Consider the following 15,105-nt stretch of genomic DNA (forward strand, 5'->3'; position numbering starts at 1 on the left):
TGGTTATAGTTAACCTTTTTTGCAGCTCATTCAGTTCAATGTATTCTTTTTCAGCAAAGTTTTTGGTTATCTAATCAGAGAAAGTACAACTTTTGTGTTCCTTTAAAATCAAATGTTGTATCTAAGAGATAGCACGGTCAACATTCTCCTTGTTTTCACCACATGCCTGGAAAGTTGCTGATTTTTTTTATTTTTTCCAAAACCAAATTATCTTGTTTTCTGGGAGGTTGGCTTGCAAGACCGAAAAATGATTTTATTTTCAAGAACATAGAGATTGGTGGCTTAGAGCTTATTCTTTTTATTAGTATCATGGAACACTTCCAGTAGCTGTGGCAGGAAGATGACCACTTTCATTTTTTTCACTGATTAGCTAGACCCTTTCTGTGCAAAATCTTCAATGGCATCAATTATAGATTCAGCAACATGAGCAGGGTCTTTTCTGGCCCGTCCTGTTCCAATGGCTGGGAGGGAAACGGACACATATTTCATCTGTTCACATTCCTGTAGGACTTCAGAGATGGTTTGCTTGACATCATTTCCCCCAACAACATGAATTATTTTCCTGCACCTTAAATTTCCACCTTGTGTTACTATAAAACTTCTGTGATAATTCACAGCTAATGTGGTACACTCTGATTCCCCAGCTGGTCCAGCAGCTTCTAAAATGGCTTTGGAATGGCTTAGGATCACACAGCTAGCGAGTGTCTGAGATCAAATTTGAACTCTGGTCTTTCTGGGCTCCAGGCCCAGTGCTCTGTCTGCTGCACCACCTAGCTCCCCTGCTAAAGTTACTAGTTTTCAGTTAAATTTTAGTTTATTTTCTAGGCTTCTCTAAGTACATCATATCACTGCAAAAAGCAGTTACTCTTGGCCTTTACTTATTCCTTATTTCTTTTTCTTATCTGACTGCTAGGGTTAGCATTTCTGACATCATGTGACAGTGGACATATTTGCTTAATCCCTGATCTTACTGGATAGGATGCTAATTTATTCCCATTATGTATGATCCTGACTCTTGGTTTTAGATATATAAAATTTACCACTTTAAGGCCCATACATTCCTATATTTTCTGGTGGTTTTTTTTTTGCAGAAATGGTTATATATTTTGTCAAAAAAAAATTTTCTCAGTCTATTGATATAATCATGATTTTTGTTCTTGTTATTAATGTGGTTAAATATATGTAAAATTTTCCTAATACTAAGTCCTACATTCTTAGCTTAAATCCAGTTGGTCATAATTTATAATCTTCCTAATGTTGTAGTCTTTGCATATACTTTATTTAAAATTTTTGCATCAGTGTTCATTTGTGATAATGGCCCAGAGTTTCTTTCTCTGCTTTGTCTCTCCTTAGTTTAGGTATCAAGATAGTATTTGTTTCATAGAATAAGATTGGAAAGGTTCCTTTTCTTATTTTTCAGTTTATATAATATTTGAATTACTTGTTCTTTGATGTTTGATAAAATTCACTTGTAAATACATCAGATCTTGGATTTTTTTTCTTTGAATGTTCATTTATGGCTAATTCAATTTCTTTTTCTGATACTGGGTTATATAAATTCTCTTTCTTTTGTTAACATGGACATTTTATATATTTTAAAGTATTTATCCATTTGTTTAATTTATTGGTTTTATTGGCATATAGTTGGGTAAAATTATTTCTAATACATTTCTCAGTTTCTACTTCATTTGTTACAAATTTTCCATTTTCATTTTTGATAATTGCTTTTTGTTTCTTTTAAAAAATCAAATTAGCTAAGTTCATGCCTGTTGTCCTTTTTTTAAAGAAAAGCTTTTTTTAGCTGTTTTTTTGCTTTCAAGTTTGTTCATCTATTTTTTGATTTTCAAGTAAAACGTAAATGTATTTCTGCTCCCAGTTCTCTGAATATATTCTATTCTTCTTTGATGAAAATGAAGTTCAGGTGCTACTTGTCTCTACATCTTTCTTCTTTTTTTGTAGTCTTCTACTTATATTATCTGATGATGTGAGATAATAAGCTCACCTACCCTTGTTTCTCCATAATATGTAATATATATCTTCTCCCTCCCTTTTTTTCTTTCTTATATTAAAATCATTAAAACATAACAAATGTACTCCAAGGCCCTCTATCTTGACTCCTTCTATGATCCCTGATGATAGGATTCTAAGAGAATACTTGTTTCACTGCCTCCCCCTCCCCTATTAGGATGTAAATATGTCATCTTTATGAAGTCCTTCCTCTTGACTCCCATGTTTATATGTATTTCAAAGTTTTTACCCAGCAAGCTGTATTCATTAGGGATGCTTGAAAGGTCCTCTTTTTCATTAAAGTCTGATTTTTTTTTGTCGCTGTAGGCTTATAATCAGTTTTGCTGGGTAAGTTACTCTTTGTTGTAAGGCTTTATTTTTTGTCTTTTGAAATATAGTTTTCCAAGCTTCCAGCTCCTGTATAGTGAGTGGTAGTGGCTAAACCTTGTGTGATTCTGCCTGTGATTTTATCATGCTTGAACTGTTTCTTTCTGACTGCTTTCAGAATTTTTTTGTTGACCTGAAAGCTCAGGGTTTTTGGCTGTTATGTTTCTAGATGTCTTCATTTTGGGTAAGTGGGAGGATTCTTTTAATGCTTATATTTTGCCTGTGGAATTTTTTTTTCATGATTTCTTTTTTTAATTTCTTTTAGATTATCAAGAATTAATTTTTCTTTCCTCTCACCTTCTGCTACCATTTGAAAAAAAAAAACTTAAAAAAAACCCAAAACTCTTGTAACAAATACATAGTCAGGCAAAACAAATTCCCCATATTGGCTGTGTCAAAAATGTGTGTTTGATTCATCATATTTAGTTTCTCACTTTTCTGTCAGAAAGTGAATTTCATTCTTTATAATCACTTTTCTAGAATCATAGTTGATCTTTGCTTTGATCAAAGTTCTTAGGTCTTTCAAATTCTTTTGTTTTTATAGTGTTATAAAATTCTTCTGGTTTCTCTCACTTCATTCTGTTCATTTAAGTCTTTCCAGTTTTCTCTGAAATTGTCTCATTCTTTATTTTTTACAGCGCATTTTTCGTTTTTTTTATGAAATATATTCAGGCCCTTTTTTTTGTTCATAGTTTTTAGGTAGAACAGTAATTCTTACATTATGTCTCCTTGATGTGTTTTCCAGTATATGTCAAATATCTTACATTTCCTTCTTTTTTTGATCTTTTGACTTTATTTTAATATTTCTTGGTTGTCTTAAGGAGTCATTAATTTCTGTTTGGTTCGTTCTAATTGTCAGGAAGTCTGTTACTCGGATTAGAATTTATACCTATTGTACTATGCTTTTGATTATCTTTAAAAGTCTTTTCTCCATTGTTCTCATTTCTTTTCCAACTACTTTCTCTAGAGATCTTATTTCATTTATAATACTGATTTAAAACTTTTTTTTTAAAGAATCTGTTTTTTTCCTGGAATCCATCTCATGGCAAACCTGTGTTTTTCTTTGAGGCTTTCTTGTTGGTGTTTTGGAATTAGCTTTTCTTCTGTATTTATGTATTGGGGATCCCTGTCTCCATAATAGCTCTTTTAATTGGTGTCTTTTTTTATTTACTCATTCTTTCAGACTTCCTGAATTGGCACTTTGTGTCAAGATCAGTTTCTGTATAGGGGTGATTCTGGCCAGGGAGCTGCAAAAATACACCAGGCCATAAGTGGCTTGATAAAGGCCATGGTCTGATTACTCCCCTCCTTTTTAAAATTTTGCAGATTCTGGTCTTTGGTTTGGGTGTGGGCAGTACAACTGTAGACTTGCCCCTAAATAGTTTGCTGGCTCCGGATCCTGTCAGCTCACTGGCAGGCTCTGCAGCTTTAGAGCAACACCACCTTAAGCACCCCCTAGGCTGCAGTCATTTTTCCCTGGTTGCTTGCCTTTGGCCTGGCTGCAGACACATTCCTATTTCATGTTACTTTTCTGAGTCTGTGATCCCTTGAGAACTGCAAGCTGCCCCTACTCCTACAACCCATAATCCCTGCCCTAGTTATTCAACTGTGGCATGAATCCATGATTCCTCTCCAGGGTCAGAGATATAGCTTTAGGTTCACCCCTGGTCTGTGCTCAAGGATTGAATCCTAGATTCCATTCTGCATTCAGCAAGAGAGCTGTAGTTCCTGCCCTGGTCACTTTCCAGTGGGCTGAACTCCCAATCACTTCTTGGTCTGGTACTCTTTTTGGAGTAGTTATGGGAGGGAGCTGGGCTGTTCTGCTTCCTACTACTACATGGAAGGAAAACCTTTCCAAATAGAACCTAGCAGAATAAATTAAAATCCTTTGGGAAAGAACAAGGTACAGATCATCCCACCTGTGTCACTCTTAATGTAACCTGAGATCACATTTGCTTTTTTGGCTTCCACAGTCATATTGCTGACTCATTGACTTTATAGTCTACTAAAACTTAACATTTTTTTTTCCAGAAAAATTGCTGTTTATCTACCTCACCCTATCCCATTTTATACCCAAGACTTTATATCTATCCTTCATCTTATTAGATCTTGTTAGATCTTATTTCATCTTATTAGAGCTTATTGGGCGGCTAGGTAGTACAGTAGATAGAGCATGGAGTCTGGAGTCAGGGAGACCTGAATTCTAATTTGGCCTCAAACACTAGCTGTGCAACTCTGGGCAAGTTACTTAACACCTGTTTGCTGTAGCTTCGTTGTCTGTAAAATGGGGATAATAATGGCACCTACCTCCCAGAATTGTTTTGAGGATCAAATGAGCTAATAATTGCGAAGTATTTAGCGCATAGCAAGTACTATATAAATGTTAGCTAATGTCGTTGTCATCGTCATCATCATCATCATCATCATCATCATCATCATCATTATATACTCAGTACTCTAACCTTTCAGGATCCTTTTGGATCCTGACTGTCATTCACTGTGCTAGATATACTTCTGAGTTTTGTGTCAACTGCAAATTTGGTAAGCACACCATGTTTGTCTTTATCCAAGCATTTGCTAAAAACATTAAATAGCACAAGGCCAAGCACAGATCCCTGAGGCACTCAACTGGAAACCTCCTACCATACTGATGTAACCATTAACAGTTATTCCAGCTGAACAACTGGTCCAGCTATCCAAGTCTGAGTTCATCTAATTTATGTTATTATCTATAATCTCTCCACTTTCTTCACAAGAATGAGATACTTTATCAGAAGCTTTGCTAAGATCTATGTGAATTATTTCCATGGCATTCCTATATTGTACTAATTTAGAAATATTATTTTTTAAAAGGGCTTATTTTGTTTCAAACAAACTTTTCAACAACAAACTTTTGTTTCTCTTTTGATCCTTACCCAAAAGTTTCCCACTGTGCTTCCCCACTTAAGTTATGGATTTTTGTCTTTTTTGTATGTCACTAAAGTACCACTTTTATATATTTCCTTTTTTGAATGAAGTATGCCCTTCCACTGCCATTTTAGTCATTTGTCCTAATCAAATTGCGGTGATACCTGAGGCTATACTTACCTCTTTGTAGTAAGAGGTTTAATTCACCTTTGCTGTCTGCCTAAGTTTTTCGCATTTTTGTATGAAATCTGTGACTTATGAATACTTTTGGTATTCTTCTTAGATATGTCTCCTGTGAATTTACTGAATACTTTTATTAATATTTTTTCTTTGAATGTCATATCTTTTGTGATATCTGGCTTAAAAATTGTAATATGAGAAATTTGTTCTTTTCCCTTCCATTTTGGCTTTTGAATACTCTTCATCAGACCTTCAAATCTCAAGGCAAATATATTATTCCTGGTCCTCATTAAATATTCTTAATTTCTGGCCAAGAGTCTGTAATTTGTATGTTTTATATATAAATTTCTTGTTTGGAAATCCAAATCTCATTCTCTGACACCATTGAAATCAGATTTTTACTTTCCACATCTGCTTCTCTTTTAAAGTCTCTTCCCTCAGTCCATAGCAGTGATGAAAATATCACCTGTTCCTGGAAAGTCTTAAGTTTCCTGCCCAGGATTTTATGATCTCTAGAGAGAATATCTAGGTTTGTTTTGACAGTGTCATTTGTTTCCCTGTGAATCACCATAGTGGGATATTGATTTTCAGGTTTGACAAGTCACTACCCATTTAAGATTCATGCTTCAGGGAGAAGGAATCAATCCTTCCCAGTGACCCATGTTGAACTTTGTATCCTGTAGTCACAGGGCTTTTTCTATACTCTTAGAAGGGACAGAACCTGTCAGTGATTATTTAGGTCCTTGGTTTACTTACATAGTTTTAATTTGTAATTTTAAATACCTTTTTTAATGTAATATTCTACTTGGAAGATTCTATATAGAATGTTTCTACGTAGAAGACTCCCAACATGCATTTATGTAGCTGACTAGAATATATAACTCCTTTAGATGAGCTGATTACCCTAGCTTAACTGCTATAAGAACACACCTTCTTGCTTCTGCCTAGGACATCCTCCCTTTTATTCCTCACTCTATTTTGACCCTCATTGAGCTGTACTTCTTCTTTCTAATGCCAGTGAGGTGAGGGTAATAATGTTCAAGGGACCTGACAGGTGGTAGGGAAAAAGATCATCTGCTCTGCCACCATCCTCACTTGCTCTATATAATCTCATTCCCCATCCCTCTCTGCTCTTCTGTCTCTAGCTGATCTTCCTCTTGTAGTGCTGGTCATAGGCAATATTAAGGGTGAAAAAGAGGGAGAGATAAGGAAAGTACACTTTCTTTTATTTCCAGTTATTTACATAATTGAATTTCTAAGTTCTTACATATTTGAATCAGTTCCTTATGGATCTTGGATATTTAACCTTTAGTATCAAAGAAAATTGCTCTAAAGATTTTTCTCAATTAATTTTCTTTATAATTTTAACTTCATTGATTTTGTTTATATAAGACTTTTTAAATTTTGTGTAATAAAAATTGTCCATATTATTGTTTATAATCCTCTCTATCCCTTGTGTAGCCATGAATTCTTCCCCTATCCATATCTGTAAGAGAAAGAGTATTTCCTTTGTCCCTCCTCTAAGTTGTTTATAATGTGACCTTTTATATTGATGTCATGTCCCCTTTTGGCACTTATTTTAGTATGTGGGGTGAAGTGCAAACAGAATTTCTGCCGGACTATTTTTTATAAGCAGATTTTGTCAAATAGTTATTTCACAGAGTGGTAGGGGTTCTTTGGGCTTATTGAGTACTGTACTCTACTAAATTTGTCTGCTTCTGTATGTTTTGTACCTAATGTGATGGATTCGTCGACTTCTTTAACCAAAACCAAATTGTTTTGATCATCACTACTGTGTAGTATCTTTTGAGATATGGTACTTCAAGGGCCCCTTTTTTCCCATTGTTTTTCTCTTGAGAAGATATTCTTGACCTTTTGTTCCTCCAGATGATGTTTGTTACTATTTTCCTAAGTTCGATAAAGTAATCCTTTGGTAGTTTTTTGAATGATGTGGCACTGAATAGGTAAATTAATATTGTCATTTTTGTTATATTGGCATGGTCTAAGCATGAGCAATTAATATTTAGGTCTGTCTATTTCTGTAGAATTTTGGTAGTTGTGTTCCTTTGTGTGTGCCTTGATAAGGAGACTCCCAAATATTTGACCCATTCTGTAAGTTATTTTGAATAAAATTTTTCTATCTCTTTTATGTTTTATTGGTAATTTACAGAGATGCTGATGATTTATGTGAGTTTATTTTGTATCTTGTAACTTTGTGGAAGTTATTAATTTTGAATTAAAAATTTTAGTTCACTCTTTAAGTTGTTGGTATAGTTGACAAAATTGAACTGAAACCTCTTAGCATATTTGATTGAAAAGAGTTCAGTTTTTTTGTTTTGGTTTTGGTTTTTTGTGAGGCAGTTGGGGTTAAGTGACTTGCCCAGAGTCACACAGCTACTAAGTGTTATGTGTCTGAGGCCCAATTTGAGCTCAGGGCCTCCTTACTCCAGGGTTGGTGCTCTATCCACTGCGCCACCTAGCTGTCCTGAGACTTCAGTTTTCTAAATGTAGTGGTTGAAAGTACTTCATTGTAATTTTGTACAACATCAAAATGGTTGTTGAGCCATGTATTATACAGTTTACCCATATATTATTTTTAAAATGCAACAGACTTTCTTAGAGAATGACACTATTTTTTTAATGTACTACCATGAGAAGATTTTTGTATGTTGTCAGTTTTTTTGTTACTAATCAGTTTATAGATTGTTATAAAATTCATCTGGTTATATAGGTTCAACTCCTTCACCAGTGTATTTTAACATATTGGCATCACAAATAGAATAAAACTTAAAGTCACCTAAATGTAGTTTAGATGAGAATTAAAACTTTGAAGTAAACATAAAGGAAAACTTTAAGTGGGAATTTTTTGACAGGGTTTTTAAAAAATTATTGAAATCATGGAAAATATAAGAAGTATCAGTCTCTTTGGAAGTCCATAACATAGTGTTTATTATCTCAAAATTCCTACAAGGCACATTCAACTGAGGATTATTCATTAGGAAGTAATAAATAATTTTGTTTGTTTCATTATCACCAGTGGTACTACTTTCTATTGTTTATTTGTAGCTTTAGTTACCACTTTTGAAATGAGTCCAAAATTAATACTTGCTTGGTCATATTAATCAAATATAGTTGGAAATGGAAAGGAAGTACGTGGTTGAGCACTTTTGCTGAGTTTATGTATTTGTGTAGCCTCTTAGAAGTTCATGTTTCCCAGATTAGTAAATGAATCAGAGCATATAGTTGAAGTGTTACATGGGTCCTTGGAGGTGGGTCATCTGACAGCCTCTCCTTGAAGGCCTTCATTGTCCTGAAAGCAAAACTAGTTCAGTTGCTCAATCTTTCATTTCCACTTTTTCATTTCCCTTTGTTTTGGAAAGCCAATAACTGGGGAAAACAATTTTCTCAGGGGTAGCACTCAACTTCCACATTTTTAAGACCCAAGATACTTTTTAAAGTAACAGTACATTAGTCTGCTATTTAGATAGTGAATGGCAGCATTTAGTCCTCCTTGGTAAGCTATTTTAAAAAAACAGCTTTCATGGTCTTTAGGCCATCTTAAAGGCTGCTTCCATATCTTATTCCTTTTAAATCATTCCTTATCTTGAAATTAGTAACTGATGAGACACACTTCTTAATCCTTAATGGAATATGTAGTGATACGTAAAGAACTAACTTTGGTTCTCAATAATAGGACATGATGCTTCTGGTTCTTTTGCTGACATTGCAAACAGCAGTCTTAGATCTATATATTTCCTTTTCTTAGTAGCAAAATCTATTAAGTCACTGGCACATCATTTACAGGCAATGTGTTGTGTTCCAAAAGTCTATTTGTAAGTTGGTTGTTTCAAATTCAAAATTCATTCCCCTACAAAAGCCTGTTTAACCCATAATTTAATTCAGCAAGCTTTTATTAGTGCCTACTATGTGCCAGGTGCTAGGCTGGAAAGGTAAAAGTCCTAAAGGGGCTAATTGTAGGGTGGAAGTGGGGGCAGGAGAGATAACATTAACATGGATAAGTAAATAGAAATTATATACAAAATAATTACAAAGTGATTGGGGGAATCAGGATTGGCCTCTTGTTAGGTCGTCACACTTGAGCCTTAGAGGAAGCTAAGGATTCTGCGAGATGGAAGTGAGGAGAGGGCATTCTAGGCATGGTGAATAATACAATACTATTGCATGTGCTATATTTCATAAATATTATGAATTAAGTGGATCTTTGTGGGTTAACTTGGTAACCTAACCTGGTCAACGTTTACGTTTTTACCTATTGTGTGATCCTAGCTGAGAAGACAGATGCGCTGTGAACATTTTTTCTACCCTACCACCACCACACCAAGATAGGAATATAGCAACACCAAAAATACTTGTTCTCTTTAGGGGGTCTATCTTCTGTCATGGTATGAGTCAGATATTTGACTATATTTAGGCCTTGTTCCTAAGTTTATGGTGTTACCTGTACCTTAAATAAAAAGATTCGTAAGGGGTCATTTAAGCTTTTTAAAGAAAGAGATTTAGTGGAATTTCCTTAACGTGAAAGGTCTTCTGTCTAGTGAAAAGTTTATACATTTTGGGCTTTTCTGTTAGAATTTAGTGTAATCACTTATGTATTTAAATTAAATGCTTTAATTGCAGAATTTTTGAATTAAAGGATGCTACAGAAGTCATCTAATTTAACATTTAATAGTTTTGAAATATAGTTTCTTATATTTATTATTAATGTATAATCTCTAATAAAAAAGTCATTTTGATCAATTTCATTCAGAAAATAATAGTTTCTCTTCTGAGTTTTCATTTCAATTATTTTTTTTTGGCTAGGAAGGAATTTTCTTCCTATCTTAGAAATTTGTCTTATTTTTTTCATGCATATGTGATTTGTTTTTTAAGTTTGCTTGTGACCTTTGATTCATTTAAGTGATCATGTTGATATTAGTATTATAATTAATGGAACAGTAGAATTTTGAATAGTAGCCTATAGAACATGAAAGGTAAACCAACTTTCTCCATATACTTGAAATTTTACATATGGAGAAGCGTTATCTCTCTCACACGGATTTTGGATAATGGACAGTGCCATGGCAGAAAATTGAACTGCTTCCATTTTAATTGTCTTGGGAAGATTCTGAAGATCACCTGCTAAGACAAGGTACCGGACACTGAGGTCCTTTCTTTAGCTGAACTGCCAGGCATCCAAGTCCCTTATGATTTCTCTTTCCTGTTTACCTCTTCATGCTTCTCTTGAGTCTTGTATTTGAAAGTCAGATTTTCTATTCAGCTCTGGTCTTTTCATCAAGAATGCTTGAATGTCCTCTTTTTCACTGAATGTCCAATTTTTCCCCTGAAGGATTAAACTCAGTTTTGCTGGGTAGGTGATTCTTGGCTGTAATCCTGTCTATCTCCTTTGCCCTCTGGAATATCATATTCCAAGCCCTGTGGTCCCTTAATGTAGAAGCTGCTAAATCCTGTGTTATACTGATTGTGTTTCCACAATACTTGAATTGTTTCTTTCTGGCTGCTGGCAATATTTTCTCCTTGACCTGGGAACTCTGGAATTTGGCTACAATATTCCTAGGAATTTTCCTTTGGGGATCTCTTTCAGGAGGTGATCTGTGGATTCTTTCGATTTCTATTTTACCCTCTAGTTTTAGAATATCAGGGCAGTTTTCCTTGATAATTTCTTGAAAGAAATTCAACAATATTCAACAAATATTGTTTTACAATTCTTGTTAAATGCAAGGCACATAGATGAGGAACTTGCAGCATGAAGAGGTGGTAACTAGTCTAGAACTAGTAAGTGACTAAGCCGAGACAGAAATGTAAGGGGGAAAAACCTGGCCTCAGAATTAAAAAGAAATTTAGCCACTTAGGGACAAGGAACAAATAGCAGTGTTAATATAACTGGAAATACTGTTCTATGTGGGATTTTGCATGTCAAATTCAAATGTTGCTTAGTATTATTAATTATTATGTGTAAGGAGTCTATGTGTATATATGGAAAGAAGAGACCAAATTTAAATATTATTACTAATTTTTGACTCATATTTTAGCATATATTTCCTTAAAATTTGATCACTCTTAAGCAGTGTTATATCATTATCACAATGTGCTGCATGTTCTAATAGCTGCTGTTTAAAAAAACATAAGACTGATTCCCTGCCCTTTTATGTGCTTATATTCTGAAGATTCATCTTTGTATAGCTGTTGCAATCTGCCACTTGTGTTTGCCACTGTTAATTTTATTATGATGGCATAAAATCTTTTGTAGCCTTGGGTAGTTAGTTAATTTTTACTTTAGTCAATATTAGCATTGTAAGAGATATCAAATTAAGGTGAATATCTGTTAAGAAATTTTCCAGTGGCCTTTTATTCGGTGTGTTTTCTTTTGGAAAAGAAATAAAGTGGTATTTGGGGCTTTCGTTGCAGAATCTCACATGGAAAATTTGAAATGCAGAGGAGAAACAGCTACCAAGCAGATTACTGAAGTAATGAAGGTAAAAGCCATATGTTGCTTTTAAATGGAAGATATGCGACTTGGTGGTCTCTTTGAAAATTCATGACACATATTTTTAGAGTCTGTTTTTGTAGAAATTCTCAGGAGTTTTTTTTTTACTTGATTTTTCTGCATTTGTGTAAGAGGGAAGGATGGGGAAAGGAAGGGAATAAACATTTATATAGTACTGGTTATATGCCAGGCTCTGCGCTAAGCATTTTACAAATATTTCATTTGTAGGAGCTATTATTATCCCTGTTTTACAGTTGAAGAAACTGAGGCAGAGTTTGAGTGACTTGCCCAGTGTCACACAGCTAGTAAGTGTCTGAGGCCAGATTTAAACTCAGGTCTTCTTGATTCCAGGCCCAGGCCAGTGCTCCATCCATTATACCACCAGCTGACACTAACACGCAGTTAAGGTTTGACTCCATAGTCAGTGGTTGTTCTGAAGTGTGTTGGTTTTTTATTGATTTTTCACAATACTATCATAGCTTGTATTATTGAATTACTTCATCCAAAATAAAAAGCAAATACTCCCTAGAACCTAAAGTATATAAAATGAATTGAAAAGTTCTTTATATAATATTTTATTAGAAATTTGACTATTCAGTATTTCTCCTGGTTAAGTATTAACTGTTGCTTCAGTTGTGGCAGCTTCAGAGGTTAGCTTAAATCTTTTAATCTCTGATGTGATTTAAACTGATTGCCTAAAAAACCATAACTTCCTTTTGGTACTTGCATGCAGTGGATTAAATCTCTTAGCTATCTAGCTAACTTGAGGTTGTTATCTGAAACACCTTGGTTCTGAAATTTTTTACCTGCCTGTATTGTTAAAGAACTGATGCCCATCTTTCTAGTGGAAAGTTGTAAAATGTATCTTAGCAGTAAACTAAGTTCTTCAATATTGGCATTACCTTTGCTTTTTTTTTCTTTCAGTGATTTCTTTCATGATTATGTTCCCAGGTCCAAAAAAATACAGTGTTACAGATTACTATAGTACTTTCCCCAAGCTGATTTTTTTATAAGCTTATTTTCAAGTATTCATTTATCAAGGTTTTATAGCTTTTTACTGCAGTTTCTCAGCTAGCATTGATGGAGTCTCTTGGTAAATTGAAGAAAATACCCTACCTAATCATATTTTTCCTAGAATGGCTGTAGCCTGATAGGTGTGGAATCTAGGGTGTTGTGTTTTTCTTTCACTGAGAATTAACTTGAAGTATCATTATTTTGTTTTTTTAAGTCCTTGCCAGTGTTGATTGAGCAAGCAGATGGGTTCTCCAAAGTTCTAACGATGCAGCCCATTCTACAACTTCAGAGGCTCCACCAAGAAGTTTTCTCTGGCAGCCACACGAAAGAAGCTGTAAAACCTGAGAGTTTTATAACACAAGTAGAAACCAGCCCAACAGAGACTAATGCCAGGAAAACCACTAACATAGTACTGAAGAGAAAAAGACCAAAAAACTCTCCACAGAGAAAGCAGTATCCATTGCTGCAAATGAGAATTGATTCATGAGATGCTCCTGTTTGTTTGGAAGTGGTAAACGGGCTTTATCTGCAGCATTAAGCCTAGCTGGAACTTTATAGGAAATAAATTGATTTCTTCATCCAGTTGTGCTTTAAGCAAATATGATAGCTGTATAACCAACCAATAAACATGATATAATGTATATATTTCTTAATTCACCATTTCATCTGCAACAAGATGAAAATTTTGTTTTGTTTGAGTTGGAGTATGATGGCCATCAGTAAGCAGTGATGTTGCAAATGTTCTGTATTCTCAGGTACCATCTTTTTTTGTTGTCATGGTTATTTTCATGGAATTTCATGGTTGAAGTAAACTGTTACACTTCCATGAATTATATCTTTTTATAAAGATAGCTTAACAACAATTGACTTGTTTAACCTACTGAAAAGGAATCATCAGTTATGAGCAACAGATGTAATTTTGATGTTACAAATTAATGCCTAGGTGGGGAAATGGTATTAATAGTGTTACTCCTATTCCACTTAATTTGGCTTTTTTGGACTTAATGGATTGGTATTTTTGTGTAAAACTTTCAAAGGTTACTTATATTTATTCAGACCGTATTCTTGTAAATAAAAGAAGACTCCAGTGTTTTCCTGTGCTACGTGTATATTTTTATATTTTATAAAGCTTTTAATCTTCAAATAGCATTTGACTGTGGACTGTTATCAAATTTTATAGTTCTGTTTAATTCTAGGTGAGGTATTCATGTCAGATTAATATTAATAATAATTAATTAATAATAAATAATTAAGAAATTAATAGAAATAATTTTGAAGTATTGTAGAGAAAATGCATATATAATCATACTGAACTATTTTATATCTAAGGATAATATAATAAATATATAATCATTGTTAGATTGACCACCAAGAGAATGAGCAATCCTTTATCTTCCACAATTTTCTCAAGTCAGAGCTTTTAACTAACATTTCCTTATTGTAGCTTTTAGTCACAGTATACAGAGAATCATACAATTTGCCAAATATTCTTCTCTTTTGATACTGATAATATCCATTTTGAAAGGATTTTGCTAATCGTGTGATTGGAAAATTGACATCTATTGATAATCATATTTAGTGTCTTAATCATAAATATCTGATTTTTACAGAATCAGATTTCCCAAGTGAAGATAATTGTAAAGATATTTTAGTATTTTGTGTATATTTGTACCACATTTGTAATCTGTACATGTGTAAATAGAAATGTAGTTTATATTAAAATAATACACAGAGAATGAAGTCATGCTGCCTTGAGTATTTGTCAGTTTAGGAGCTACCACATAAGCATTTTTGAGTACTGGTTTTGTTGTACTTCCTGAGTCTATTATCTTCATTCACTGGTTCCTCACAACACTCATCTTTTACTTAGAGACATCTATAAAAATTTGCTTTTAGTCTATGGAATGTGCAGTATTTCAGCTCTAAGTAATTTTGTTTCTTTTCTATAGCTTCAAAATATTTGTACGCTAAAAATTCACTTAATATGATAAAATCTTCCGTTTCTCAATTAGAAACAAGATTTAAAATAGAAGTACATATAAAAGAAGTGACATATAACAGAAGTGCATATAAAAGAAGTGACATTTTGACTTAACCTCCTACAA

General features: G+C 33.8%; 1 protein-coding gene across 1 annotated transcript in view; it reads left to right on the forward strand.

Annotated features, from left to right (window-relative positions):
• The window catches only part of NSL1 (NSL1 component of MIS12 kinetochore complex), a 29,666-nt gene extending 15,574 nt beyond the window's left edge, over positions 1–14,092 (forward strand). Inside the window, exons 5-6 of the mRNA XM_021007903.2 lie at positions 11,908–11,975; positions 13,215–14,092. Of these exons, the coding sequence (XP_020863562.1) occupies positions 11,908–11,975; positions 13,215–13,487 (341 nt within the window). The 3' untranslated portion in view covers positions 13,488–14,092. The remainder of the gene's footprint in view (positions 1–11,907; positions 11,976–13,214) is intronic.
• The last annotated feature ends 1,013 nt before the right edge of the window (positions 14,093–15,105 follow it).

Source organism: Phascolarctos cinereus, unplaced genomic scaffold, assembly GCF_003287225.1.
Source record: "Phascolarctos cinereus isolate Bilbo 61053 unplaced genomic scaffold, phaCin_HiC Scaffold_5;HRSCAF=322, whole genome shotgun sequence".
NCBI classification, from domain to species: domain Eukaryota; kingdom Metazoa; phylum Chordata; class Mammalia; order Diprotodontia; family Phascolarctidae; genus Phascolarctos; species Phascolarctos cinereus.